The sequence below is a fragment of the Salvia splendens genome, chromosome 3, assembly GCF_004379255.2.
Source record: "Salvia splendens isolate huo1 chromosome 3, SspV2, whole genome shotgun sequence".
Classification (NCBI taxonomy): Eukaryota; Viridiplantae; Streptophyta; class Magnoliopsida; order Lamiales; family Lamiaceae; genus Salvia; species Salvia splendens.
Genome location: NC_056034.1, coordinates 8,350,482 through 8,364,662, shown reverse-complemented (window position 1 = coordinate 8,364,662; position 14,181 = coordinate 8,350,482). Strand labels below are relative to the sequence as shown.

The 14,181-nt window shown below is 39.4% G+C and overlaps 2 protein-coding genes across 4 annotated transcripts; one reads left to right on the top strand and one right to left on the bottom strand.

Annotated features, from left to right (window-relative positions):
* Positions 1-803: 803 nt before the first annotated feature.
* On the top strand, positions 804-3,142 carry LOC121794714 (polygalacturonase-1 non-catalytic subunit beta-like). The gene is made up of 2 exons (XM_042193002.1): positions 804-990; positions 1,112-3,142. The coding sequence occupies exons 1-2, from the start codon at positions 919-921 to the stop codon at positions 2,918-2,920; spliced, it is 1,881 nt and encodes a 626-aa protein (XP_042048936.1). The 5' UTR covers positions 804-918; the 3' UTR covers positions 2,921-3,142.
* A 3,071-nt stretch (positions 3,143-6,213) lies between these two features.
* Positions 6,214-12,914, bottom strand: LOC121794713 (cyclin-T1-3-like). Of its 3 annotated transcripts, none has more exons than XM_042192999.1 (8): positions 12,703-12,914; positions 11,968-12,229; positions 10,612-10,983; positions 9,923-10,004; positions 8,492-8,626; positions 8,097-8,272; positions 7,860-8,011; positions 6,214-7,566 (listed from the first exon to the last, which is right to left on the bottom strand). In XM_042192999.1, exons 3-8 carry the CDS (start codon positions 10,833-10,835, stop codon positions 6,626-6,628), a joined length of 1,710 nt encoding a protein of 569 aa, XP_042048933.1. In that variant the 5' UTR covers positions 10,836-10,983; positions 11,968-12,229; positions 12,703-12,914; the 3' UTR covers positions 6,214-6,625. The 3 variants fall into 3 exon arrangements, with proteins under 3 accessions (XP_042048933.1, XP_042048935.1, XP_042048934.1); XM_042193001.1 differs by having other exon boundaries at positions 12,047-12,229; XM_042193000.1 differs by having other exon boundaries at positions 11,968-12,223.
* Between the last annotated feature and the right edge of the window lie 1,267 nt (positions 12,915-14,181).

Here is a 14,181-nt window from a genome sequence, read left to right as displayed (position 1 = left end):
GGAGTATGTACCTATATTTTTGAATCATGTATCACACCTCTGATGTGTGTAAACTGTCGGACCTAAATCCTAACGAGCTTCGACTTATAAAGCAAACAATATATTACAGTACCAATTTCTTCTTCATCATCACCTTTCTATGTCGAATGTTGCTAACAGTTTCTTTATAGTAGTAATATTTCACTTCTTAAAGTTTACTTGCATATGGAGTACAAAAAACTCACTGCCAATAGTATATTTTAATGTCAAATATTGAAGATAAAAATATTAAAAAAAAACTTACTACAATAATTACATAATTCTCGATAAGAAATCGAGTGCCGCTATATACTTTACGAGACTGTACAGTTTAGAAGATTATATTTCATAATTAAATTTAGTTTATGAGATTGAATCTCACAATTTAATCCTAAATGAATAATTATGTAATAATGAGTCATACTCACACCTTTCCAATTAAATTACTCTCGCAACATAATCCTAGATGAATAATCTTATAATAACTAGTCATAATCATTATCTTTCAATTAAAATAATCTCACAACTTAATCCTAGATGGATATTTTTATGATAACTAGTCATAGTCATCTTCCTCCAACTAAAATAATTTCACAACTAAATCCTAAATAGATAATTTCATAATAATCAGTCTCACACATTTCAACTAGTGTTACAAATTAATATTAAATGAATAATTATATATATGACAAATGGAATTAATTGGATGGTGCATATTTACCAAAAATACGGATAAATATATTAGCAGTGACGGTATTAAAAACTCAAAATGGTACACAACTCAACCCCACCTTCCATTTCTCCTCCATCACACTCTAGTATAAAAAATGTTGCCTCCAACCATCAACCAATTACCAACCCATCACCAACATTCTCACTCTTCTTTCTCTCACTAGAACAATGCGCTCCGCCGCCGCTCCGCCTCTCCTCCCCTTCTTCCTCCTCGCCCTCTACTCCATCTCTTCTCTCCATGTAAGCCCTCCATCCCCACACAAATATCTCTTATCCTTATCCTTTTTCTTTATCTCCGCTGGTTCAAGCATTTTATCAAACACCTGTGGTCCTTTAATTTCTTGTTGTTTTGTGAATGCAGGTAGCAGCCGCCGGAGAAAACCCATTCACGCCCAAGGGTTACGCAATGCGGTACTGGAAGAAGCAGATCTCCAATGACCTGCCCAGGCCGGAGTTCCTGTTCGACAAAGCTTCGCCGCTGAGCGCCACCCAATACGCCGTCTTCTCGAAGCTCGCCTCCGATCAGAGCTCGCTGTCGACGCAGCTCCCGGAGTTCTGCTCCAAGGCCAATCTCCTCTGCTTCCCCGATTTGTCCCCGAGCCTGGAGAAGCACAGCGACAATGCCAACTTCGCCGCCTACGTCGGCAAGAACTTCACCAACTACGGCACCAATCGCGTCGGCGCAACCGACGGTTTCCGGAGCTACTCTGAGAACGAGAATATCGTCGCCGACACGTTCCGCCGCTACAGCCGCGACTCCACCGGCCACCGCGATAAATTCACCGCCTACGCCACGGACGCCAACGTGGTGGACCAGACCTTCAACACCTACGGCACGGCGGCGACCGGCGGCAAAGGCGAATTCAGCAACTACAACGACCAAGTCAATGTGCCCAACCTCGTCTTCGCCTCCTACTCCGACAGCGGCAACGGCCGCGTTCAATCCTTCACAGCCTACACCGGAAACGCCAATGCCGGCGACCAGAAATTCACCAGCTACGGCAAGAACGGCAACGGCGCCGAAAACGAATTCACCAGCTACGGCAACGAATCCAATGTGATGGGCTCCACCTTCACCAACTACGGCGAGAAGGGCAACGGCGCCAACGACACCTTCACCAACTACGGCACCAACACCAATGTCCCCGAGAATCACTTCAAGAACTACGGCACTCAGGGCAATGCCGCCACGGAGACATTCAAAAATTACAGAGATCAATCCAACGTCGGCGACGACACCTTCGATTCCTACGGCAAGGCCTCCAACGCCGCTAAAATCGGTTTCGTCAACTACGGCCAGTCATTCAATGAGGGCACCGATAAATTCACCGGCTACGGCAAAGGCTCCACCGGCGCCGAGACCGATTTCAAGATTTACGGCGTTAACAACACCTTCAAAGACTACTCGAAGCAGGGCACCAAATTTTCTAGGTACATTAATGAGAGCTCTGCTGTGGTGGCCTCATTAGTTTCCAGTGGCAAAAAGGTAAATAAATGGGTGGTTGAGCCAGGGAAGTTCTTCAGAGAGTCCATGTTGAAGACTGGTACCATAATGCCAATGCCAGACATCCGCGATAAAATGCCCAAAAGGTCCTTTTTACCCCGCCTGATTGTCTCCAAATTGCCCTTCTCCACCTCCAAGCTGGCAGACCTTAGGAGGATCTTCCACGCTGTCGACGACTCGGGCAGCATGACCAAAATGCTGACCGATACGCTGGCGGAGTGCGAGCGCGCTCCCAGCCCGGGGGAGACGAAGCAGTGTGTGGCCTCGATCGAGGACATGATCGACTTCGCCACGTCAGTGCTGGGGCGGAATGTAGCGGCGCGGACGACGGAGAGCACTCGGGGGTATAATGGGGAGATCAAGATTGGAGAAGTCAAAGGGATCAACGGTGGGAAAGTGACGAAATCAGTGTCGTGTCACCAGAGCTTGTTTCCCTACATGCTTTACTATTGCCACTCCGTCCCAAAAGTCCGGGTCTACGAAGCGGATATCCTGGATCCGAAATCCGAGTCGAGAATCAACCACGGCGTCGCTATCTGCCACGTCGACACGTCCTCGTGGAGCCCGGGCCATGGAGCGTTCATCTCGTTGGGGTCGGCCCCTGGGAAAATAGAGGTGTGCCACTGGATATTCGAGAACGATTTGACATGGGCGATTGCAGATTGATCCGGGTAGGGTATACGGGTTAGAGTCGGACCAGTCGTGTTACGGAACGGGTGAACCACTGGTTCGACCTTATTATAATTCAACTCTCATTCTATATTAAGCCTAAGCCTAAGTTATTTATTTATTTCAACTCTGGAATCTCTAATAGTTGCTCAATTCAATGTTCCATGTTGATCAATCAGTTAATATAAATGGCCTACGCACGCCTCCTTCCCTTTCGTATTTTTCTTTGTGCTGTGATTTAACATAGTGTATAATGTAGCAAACTTTTGTAGTATTTATTTTCTTAGCCGCGATTAAGAGATTGATTGGGATTTTAAATGCTTCATTGGTTTTGGATTTTGTTAGACAAAGATGTCGTCGGTAATTGGTCAAACTTGGAAGTGTCTCATTATTTTAATTACAATTTTTTGAAGTAGAAGCTTATCTAATTAATTTATATAGAGGCTCGAGTAAGCACAAAAAGGGAAATTAAAAAAAAGGAGATTTGGTGAAGAACTGACAAATTTGAAATGGGAATGGAGAAATAAATAGAGCGATAGTAGAATATTAATAAGATGAAACAATGTCAAAAGAATTGAATGCTGAGGCAGTTGGGAGTGAAATGAGATGTTTGTTCATAATCATATTCTTATTATGTATGCTATAGATTTATGTATGTAGAATTTATGTGGCAAAAATATTGTGGTCCACTGTGTATATTTATTTATTATAGTCACACCTTCTTTGCTTGTTGAATGTGAGTGGGAGATAAAGCCATTTTCCAGCTGTTTTTGGGCCACTTTATTTTTGTAACTTAATGACTATATTTTTTGTTCCATGAAAAAACTATAACTTGTGTATATAAATATATATTTTCCATTTTCGAGAACACATCTACTGTTTTATCTTCTTGCAAAAAGTGAACAAATAAATAAGGAAATAATACTGTTCGATGCTGATGACTGATTATGGTGGGATGGGCATTATGCATTATCCATCACATTTGGATATATGGCTTTTTTTACTTCTTTTGAAACTTTCATCTAATCGAATGACGTTGGCATCTACTTATCTATTGTTAAATGTGATTTGTGGCCAAACTTTGGAATCCTTTATAAAAATAACATAAACTTTAATGAAAGTAGTAAAATTGGTTGTAACTTTATTGAAAATTATAAAATCGGCCCGAACTTTATTGGCCACGATGCTTTTTATTTTTTATGTTTTCTTGTAAAATGTCAATAATATATATAGTGCAAATTCAATTCATTAAGACATTGACGACTTTGGATGGATAATTTACTTAATTAATTTAAATTTACATCAAATCACAAAAGACCTCTAAAGCTACACTTTTTTTCAGTTTCGATCTTCAATATCACTTCAAAAGTCACTTTATTTTACATGGAAATGCACAAACAATATTACTAGTACTTATCTTCATTCAATTCTTTATTATCTTGAATTTCCTTTTTGTTAGTATGATGAATATATCATGTTTTATTGCGTCAATACAAAGAAAAGCCGCGTTAGAAAAGAGGATATATAAGATTCTGAAAATAGGGTGATAGAGCAACATCAATAGCTTATTATTTTGTGGTGTTGTATTGTTGGATCACAAAAATCCGATAATGCTTTGATTCACATGTGAAACTTACTTGTAGTCTTGTAATAATTTATCTCACTTCTAATTGGAAAAGTTTTGAGATTGAGTCACGGGGCCATCACCATATGTCCATGTCCTTGTATTTTCTTGTGACTCAATTCCCCTACAAATTCATCTCCTATTTTGTTTCAATTTTATTCACAATACTCTATTCCAAATTTTATTTAGTTAACCTTTTATTTATCTGACTAAAACCTTCATTTTTTTAATTCTTGTATAACCCTTTATGCATTAACTTAATTGGATAAACAACTGGCAGCCACTTAATTTTGTCCAAATAAAATGATCCAACATTATTACCTGATTAACACGGGTTCAGTTGGATTGTTGTACTTGTTTTTGATATTTTGCTCGTGTTTGTTTATGTCCTAAAGAATCGAATTTATCTTTGTCTCATTTTCTACAATTATGACAAATGAAACCATTTTCTAAATGCACTAATATTATTACTAGTTTAATTGTATTTGTGTGTTGAATGCAGGCTTTGGGAATTGATTGGCAGAATTTTCTACACTGTAAAAGCTGGGAATTGTTACCTCAAATTTAAAAGAATGTTGTTTACGCATGGTGGACATATATGATGGAATTCCTGCTTCAGAAAAAAATCAAATGATTTCAAGGATGCAAATAAAATATCGACATCAGTAGCATTTTTTCTTGTTTTCTTTGTAATAGTAGTATAAATTTTAAATATATATCGATCTGGACTACCACTAACTTAAAAATAAAAAATAAAAAACTTAGGTTTTAAAGAGCTATATGTCCAATTGATGGATGCTGTGTTATCTATCATTGATTAAATTTAGTACTAGTACTAACAAATACTTGCCTATGTTGTCATTAATTGTTGTTGTATAACTCTACAACTTCTTTGAATTAGTTGCAATAAATATAACTCGGGACTTTAAAAAATAAAATATCCTACATTAATTGTGTCACAAGATCAGCATGCTGAAATGCAACATTAGTATAAATAAATTTGATATTAAAGTCACGTGAGAATTAATTGGTGATAACATGATGAGTATTGCTACTGTAAAGTTGGAATAAGCCTTTAGATGATGCCAACAATTTTTTGCAATTCCCATATGCTACATGTGATTAGACATTGAAATATCAAAAACTTTTTTGCCAAGCTTCTCTATTACATAGATCAGTCCCAAGCTTAAAAAGAAATATAGTACTTTAATACACAATTTACTGCAGTACAATGCCGGCATAAAATTAGTAGACTGTTACCAAACTTTGTGTATTCTATTCGTTTTTGTCACATATGTAACATATGAAAACAAAATATTCCACCAAGATTCCAAGAAATTGTTATTTTTGGATGTAAAAATGAACCCAAAATAAAGATAAAGAACATATAGTGCTAAATTATCTATATCAACAAAAATTAGCTCTACGTTGAGAAAATATACAGAGTCCCTATCAAACATTGCCCAACAGTGAATGTGTTTAGTAATTACCATAACTTTGAAAGTACAAAAAAAAACCCAACACACAAACATAGTTCGTACGATAACTCAATAGTTATTGCAATCGAAGTAAGGGTGAGATGAATCACAGGTTGAAAATCCCCAGCCATAAAATGTATATACCCCAACATATCCCATCTTTAACCAGCGAACAAGTATAAAGTGCATAATCAGAAAAGCAGAATCCAATTTCAAACATTACTAACTGCAGCTCATATAGCAAGATGAGTCTACTGAGTTTTGAATTTTAAGAGGTCCACTAGTTAACAAGAAATGCAGCAAAACTTCTCTATTTCTCTGTCCGCACGAGTTATGATAAATGTACTTATTTGATCATCTTACCTGGTTTAGTGGTTCCTCGACATATAATTTGGGATATGAGCAGAAAAAGGAAATCCAAATGCAAGAGCTGGTCAAACAACCACCTAAGAATATTCAGCCGCCATCATCTTCATCTGAGTAGGCTGATTGTCTGTTCAAGCCGTCAATAAATTTCTTCTATTTTTATGCCTTAGTGACTATATGGAGAAGATCCAGCCACCACACCTCAAACATGCATAAACAATTATGCGGTTCTTCTCATACATGGTTTTCCTGCAAATGCCGTTTGTGGTCTCTTTCTGAATACTCATGCCTCCCCAAACCATTCCTATCCAGGGGACTACCAGGCTTCCTCTTGCGGATTGACTTAGGTGACTGATATTCCCGGTCAGCCTCATCAGATGATTCAACTTCCCCTTCTTCAACAGTATCAAAATCATCTTCATGTGAGGATTGACCTTTCTTTTGAGGTAAATCTGCGTCTCCAGCCTCATTGCTGTATTTGGTGCTCTGAGCATTCTCATGCTCTGGCCTTGAAGGCTTTGGGCAGCTCTGCTTTCTTTCGCGCTTAGTCTTGTCGCTGTCGCCTGGTACTTCCACATCTTCCAGTTCCCTCTCAAGCTCGTCCAGGGGATCTATTTTATGAGTTATATCCCCTTGAGCTTTCCTTCTTTCAAAGAAGGTAGCTCTAAGCTTCTCCCTGTCCAGCTTTTTAGTTGAACCTTGAGGGAACTGGCCAGCTGAATCATCAATGTTAGACACATTTTGTCCATGATATTTATCCTTCGGTTCAACCGCATCCCTTTCCTGATCTTCATCTTCATGCCCTTTATTCTCAGTATCCCCTGAGTTCCCTTGATGTGTCATGGCCTCTCGCTCATGAATTTCATCATCTCCCTGATGGTCTGAAATACTATTATTTTCAGAACTTCCATGTTCATTATACCTTGCTTGATTAATTCCAGGAGGTCCACTTCGATTATGATGACCATCTGAGCCTGGCCTTGATGGTGCTGACTTCACGGACATCTTTGAAGTAGCTCCACCATGGAAGGAATTATAACCAGTACCATGTTCTTCATTGGCTAGAGCTTTAGATGGAGGTCGTTGACTGTCTCCAGCACTTCCCTCTGCTTCACTAGCCTGTGATGGTGGCACTCTGTTTTGTTCATACAACTCCAGCATCTGGTTGCTAACCTCTACAAGGAAAAAACTCCAATTAAATGGGAAATATTATTTATGATCAACCAAACTAGCAGATATATAAACTCAATGCAATAGTTGAATCATCCTTGACCCTCCCCCTTTTTCTCCATTTACGCCAGAAATATATAGTTAAGAAAAGCAAGCAAAACTAGATAAACCATCTTTTCAAACATTTAAAATGATCTAGTGAAATGAGGAAATAGTCTACTGATTAGCATGACGTTTGTTCTATTTAGCATTATGAGTTCAATCTGCACATGCAATCAAAGGCAGGTAGGGTTCCAACCCTCTAATTGGCGTGGGGTGACATCAAACTCCTGCCACCAAACCTTCTCACCATCAGATGGAAGCTTTACTTTGAGAAACTTGGCAGCAAGGAAAATGGCACCTGCTGCAATGTGGTGCGGCTTAAACTGCAGGCACAGAGATGTCCGAAGCCTGCATGCCACTCTCGGGTCAAAAGGAGAAACAGGTAGGATGGCCAAGGATAATGCTAATTTATAACTATATGAGTGCATCATACCCATCATTTACAAAGTTCCATGCAACTTGCGCTAGGGCATTTTGTGCCACCTTGAATTTTTTAATTGCCTCAACAAGGGGTTTATAAGGATGGTGTACGTTGAGATCATAACCAAGTGTTCCAAGAACAACCCTTTCTCCCAATAGAGTAAGTTCCTTTTGTTGCTCATACACCTCCTGTACTAAACGATCCATTATCAAATAACGGATACATAAATGAAATTTCAAAATTCCCTTTGTAGTATTGTCATATATACATGTGTATGTGTGTCAATGCAGATTTTAGGTATTATAACCTAACGGACATGAATAAACATGTGGAAAGTATGAAATGGCATATCAAATGTGAAAGAATCAAGGCTAGTATCAAGCCAACAAGAGAGTAATTTTCAGCACCTTCTGCTTGATTCTTTGCACAGCAGCAGGATCTTTTTTGTGAGTAATCTCATATGACACCAGAATTACATCTTTTAAAGGACGAGGAGTTTCTTCAACCTTACCCGCTAAAAACATGCATACTGTGGCAATGGTCTGCAAAAACATGTAGATACATCGGCTTTCAAAATCTATATATACATAAAGCCAGCACAAAATAGTTTTAGTTCAGACAACATAAGATTTAATATTCTATAGTTATCGTAAACAGATGTTGAAACAGTATAAGCTCATTGAAAACTAGCTATAAACAACTAACAACTCATGAACACCCACAAGAAAACATATTAGAGACACACTGCATCTGGATTAACCTATAATTATATTATGGTACAGTGTCCAAGTCTAGAACTCACGATTGTTGTCCTACGTGTTAGGATCGTCGACTGCAACATTAGTTTGATATTGTCTGCTTTGGGTCAAGCCCGCACGGATTTGTTTTTGGGTCACTCCCAAAAGGTCTCAAACTAATTGGAGTTGGACAGGAATTATATACACCTTCCAACTTCCCTCCCTCATCCGATGTGGGATGGGTTTGTAACCCAACAAACCTCCCCTCAAACCGAGACCACATCGGGAACGCAGTCGACACGAACATGGGTTGTTCCAGCCCTGGCCCCTGGGTCATCCTGGGCCCGACCCTAACCGGGGCTCATCCAGGCACAACCCATAGCCACCTGGGCTCTGATACCACTTGTTAGGATCGTCGACTGCCACATTAGCTTGATATTGTCCGCTTTGGGTCAAGCCCGCACGGATTTGTTTTAGGGTCACTCCCAAAAGGCCTCAAACTAATTGGGGTTGGACAGGAATTATATACACCTTCCAACTTCCCTCCCTCATCCGATGTGGGATGGGTTTGTAACCCAACACTACGAACATTAATTGTAAGGAAATACGCCCAAGTTGAAGAATAATAACAGATACTAACTTTTCCTTATATGTTTTAGCATTTGAATAGGCCTTGGCATTTGCTTGACAATTTTGCAATACATGTTTACTTGTACAACCAACTTAGAAACAAATTCACTAAAACAATTGCATTGCTGATAAGTTCTGGTAATTCCCAGATGTTATGTCAGGGTCAAATATTTACAAGATACAACAAATAAGAATATGAATTATGCTCTCTATCGAGATAGATGGGCCCCAGTTCCAAACTTACAATAAGAGTATATAATATGTCACCCACTAGATATTATAGCACTGAACCTCTAAGTAATTCTTTACTGAAAAAAAGAATGCCATATTTAGATATTCGATCAGCAAGATAGCATTCAGTTCCACAAAACCATATATTAATGTTCAACAACTCAACATGAGTCTTTTGCATGAAACTCTCATCATTATAATTTATGAAGAATATAATTGAAAATTAAACAAAAAACTCACTCTTCTATCATTTTTCGCGTGGGACTGACGAAGGAAGAAGCGATGACAAAATATAATTGCAGTAGCAATTGTCACCTGAGGCCTGCATTATGAAAGGTCAAGCAGTGAGCTAAGAAAATTGCAAAGGTAGCATGGTATTTGATTGCAGAACTAGAATGCCATCGAATAACACAAGCAGGATGGACTATCAGTACACAGATCTATTACCATATCTGTTCATGTTTCTTTTATGAGGATGCATGCAAATGAGTTATAAGAAGCTCACAAGAAACCAAAAAAATCCTGACCTTAAATTCCTTAAGAAGACCAAAGTGACGAATACTGGAAGAAAACCTAAACATCTGTCATCTATTATTCAATCACTAAGTAACACAAAATTCACAACAATTTGACTCATTTACAATTAATGAGATGGAGCATTTCACACAACAATATCAATGAGCGTTAATTGAACCCCACAATTATTCACAGCTTACTAGCCTACCATTGAACCAGGGACATGCATTCTAATGCTCTTCAAAATTAAAAACAAAGGGAGAAACCAATCATAACTGGAGCAACAGCATCTATCATAATAAAAAAATCTACAGGCAGTCAGGCACCCACAGGCCACAAGGACCTTTCAGTTTTGAATCCTCATAAATATGAGTAACATTATGAAACTACAAAAGTATCCGGAGACAACTTACACTTTGAGCCGCATGCCTAAATCTTGTAAAAATGTGCAATATGATTTGCGCAGGTAATTCTCTTTCTTCAAATCAATGCCATTCTGTCTAGATGGAGAGTTCTCTTCTAGTTCCTTCCTTGAAAAATACCATTGCTCACCAGATTCTTCTGTTTTCTCCTGAGTAACCTTAAAATTTCCATCAGATGCAAAGGAGGATGGCTCACCAGCCAGCTGACTAGCCATATGTAGTTCCTTTCTCCAACCAAAATTCTTAAAGAAATATAGACTCCTCTTAGTCTAATATAATAAGCTCTGCATTGGAGCCCTCATTCATCAACTTTCACCCAGCAGAATAACACGATAGCAGCATCAAAGTAGAGTTAGCATGCACCTGTCAGTATAAGTCAGAAAAAGAACACAAATAGATATATCATGGAACCAAAATAACAAAGATCATCAAAAGGCATTATAAGGACACCAAAATCTGGCACTTTGAAAAATCAACTGCACATTCACATTAAATTTTATTTTTTTATTAAATTTTCCATATGATGTTCACAACGTCTTCACTAAACCAAAAGTGATTTTGAGAAGAGAAGTCTGCTCTAGATGCCAATTCATATAAGCAAAGCGAATTTAAATTTAGATCAATGGCTTGCAAAAGTTCAACACGAACGAATCCTGTAAATTGGATTCCAAAGTTGCAATTTAAAGTTCAACAAGTAGCCTCCTACAGATCTTATTTAACTGCAAATTGGTGAAGCACAGTTTCTAACAACGACTTGACACAGTTGAACTTAATAGCACAGGCAATATTAATAGTTAAGTAGATTATATTTAACCCAATAGCTTCTGTATATGCAGTACAACTGAAAACAGTTCCCACATGAACAGTTTTTATATAATTTGCAAAAAATAGTTTCCCATGTAACTGATTCCATATGCGAAGATTACTTTGTCCAGGAGACTCTCGTTTGGCAAAGGCATAGCAAAAGTGACTGAAACTCATCCTAGATTCCACAGTTAAGGCAACATGCAATATCTTCATGTATCTAACTAGCTATTAACCCACAAGAATTGGAACAAGCAGAAAATAGGTGTCAAGTAAAAGGAATAAAAATATATCAAAACTAGGTTTTATCAAATACCAAAATTTATATCGGATAAAACAATTCTTAGGCCGTGTTTGCTAGCAGCGATACGATAGGAGGCATTCAGATAGTGATGAAGACACGGTGACATGATTCAGTATGATATAGTAACATAAGAGTTTGTTTGGTGGAAAAGTTAAAACTGTTGATAGCATGCTTTTGGCATTTGGTACCGAAGATTGAAAACCGGATAGCATAACAATATGACCAGTTTAAACTTTAACCTCGTCAAAATAATTTTATTCCAATAGAATCCTTCCAGCTATTATTCCCATTTAGCAGCACTTTCACACTTTTGTTCACCTCAAACACCAAATTTGAAAATAGGGTTTCCGCAGCAGGTGAAATTTGGGCTGCCACCGGTGGTTGGTTTGTGTCCCTTGTCCGCCGATCTGACAGGCGTGGCGTAGCTATATGTAACTCTTTTGCGAATGCGACACAACAGCCACACAGGACAATATCTGGCCACGCAGACGGAAGCTGCACCTTGAAACCCAGCCAAATACAATTTTCAGCTGATATGAAGGATTTGGCTTTCCAAACAATCAATTTTAATGGACCAAAAACGCTCAAATAAAAAAAGAACCAATCTGAAACAAAACACCCTCTTGCGGTCTCTGCATTTGCACACAAAATGCACCCACAAACCCAATTATGCCACCACCCAACTACACCCACACACCCAACAACACATAAATCTATTAAAGATAACTTAGCTATTGCATTTGCACAACATAAACCCACATCTCGAACTTGGACTCCTCCCCAATACACACGCACCCAACTTAACAGAAAAATGTTAAAGGGGTTAAGCCCTAACTGCATTAATCTCGCATAAGTGACGCGCCTTTCAAGTGCAGGCAGAAAGCAAAATGGGAAACATTAATCACGCAGAAGTAAAAAGTCGGCAGCCCCTCTCCCAGCGATTTGATTTCGTAAGGAAAGCCAACAGTAATTACCTTGGGGTTGCGACTCCACTCGGTGAAGGTCTTGGTGAGATGCGTATTCACCGAAATCCAGCGTCGCCGGAGGCAATCGACGGCTTCAACGGCGGTATGGAAACCCTAGCACCCGATAGCTGCTCTGAAATTTTGTGGAGGAGCAGATGATAGCGTAATGGCAAAGAAGGGGCATAATAGGAAAGTTGGGCTTCTATCATTATGGTTTTCTGCGCCAGGCAACCCCCTCCGATTCCAATTTCCACATCACTTTTAATGTTAGGATTCGCACACACAAGGCTTTCACACACTCAATAAGATCACACACACACTCACTGTTGTATGAGATCACACAATGCAGAAAACACACACACTCACACTTTGAGTATTGAAGTTGGTAAACTTGGAGAGAAAACTGGAAAACTCTTTATTGCTTAAACTCCTTATCTAAACTACTTACACGGTGAGCTATTTAAAGCTCTATAATCAAGTAGCAACTGCTACTAACTAACTACAAGAAGAATCAAGAAAGCAAGAAGAATAACCGCTACATCTCAGCTAACTAACTGCTGCTCCAGCGGCTAGTTCGGCTAGGTTGCTCCTACCTTCTCGGTTCATGACCGAACTCCTTCCTCGGTTCAAGACCGAACTCCTTCTCGGCTTACAACCGAACTCCTTCTCGGCTTGCAACCGAACTCCTTCTTTCTCGGCTCATTCCAGCTTAACGCCGAGCTGCCTTACCGAGCTTACTTACCGAGCTTCCTTACCGAGCTTACCGACTTCTGCCTTCTTCTTCTCGGCTAGTTCCAGGCTAGTTCCAGCTCGGTAAGCCGAGCTTACCGAACTCCTTTCTGGCCGAGCTTCTTCCAACTGAAATGAGCACTCCATTATTACAATTCTCCACCTGAGGGCTCATCTCAGTTCTTGCACAAACATTGATCCATTTCTTGCAATGATCAAACTTGTCTCTACCTAGAGACTTTGTTAGCATGTCAGCCGGATTGTGCAAGGTGTTAATCTTAATCACCTTCACTCTCCCCTTTTCAATCTCATCTCTAATGAAATGCAACTTTATGTCTATGTGCTTGCTCCTTTCATGAAAACCCGGATGTTTAGCCAAGCACATAGCTGAGCTGCTGTCACAATGAATCACCATTGTCTTTTGGTCAAAACCAAAATCAGAAATCACTCCCTGAATCCAAAAACTCTCCTGTACAGCTGCAGTGAGAGCTATATACTCTGATTCTGTTGTTGAGAGAGCAACAACACTTTGCAACCCTGACTTCCAGCTGATTACAGTTCCAAACATGGTGAAAAGATAACCTGTTTGAGACTTTCTGTTGTCCAGGTTTGCAGCATAGTCTGCATCACAATAGCCCTGCACAACCTCCTCAGATTCACCTTCCCAGCCATTGAACACAATCCCCCAGTCCTTAGTTGACTTCATGTACCTCAATATCCACTTAAGAGCATTCCAATGCTCCTTCCCCGGGTCTGCCA

What these genes read in the sequence shown, in the direction of transcription:
- LOC121794714 (XM_042193002.1), top strand. Translation starts at nt 919, where the DNA reads ATGCGCTCCGCCGCCGCTCCGCCTCTCCTCCCCTTCTTCCTCCTCGCC. An exon ending in ACTCCATCTCTTCTCTCCAT is followed by an intron (nt 991 to 1,111) that starts GTAAGCCCTCCA and finishes TTGTGAATGCAG; the next exon opens with GTAGCAGCCGCCGGAGAAAA.
- LOC121794713 (XM_042192999.1), bottom strand. Translation starts at nt 10,835, where the DNA reads ATGGCTAGTCAGCTGGCTGGTGAGCCATCCTCCTTTGCATCTGATGGA. An exon ending in TGCAAAGAATCAAGCAGAAG is followed by an intron (nt 8,273 to 8,491) that starts GTGCTGAAAATT and finishes CGTTTAGTACAG; the next exon opens with GAGGTGTATGAGCAACAAAA. An exon ending in CACCCCACGCCAATTAGAGG is followed by an intron (nt 7,567 to 7,859) that starts GTTGGAACCCTA and finishes TTTTCCTTGTAG; the next exon opens with AGGTTAGCAACCAGATGCTG.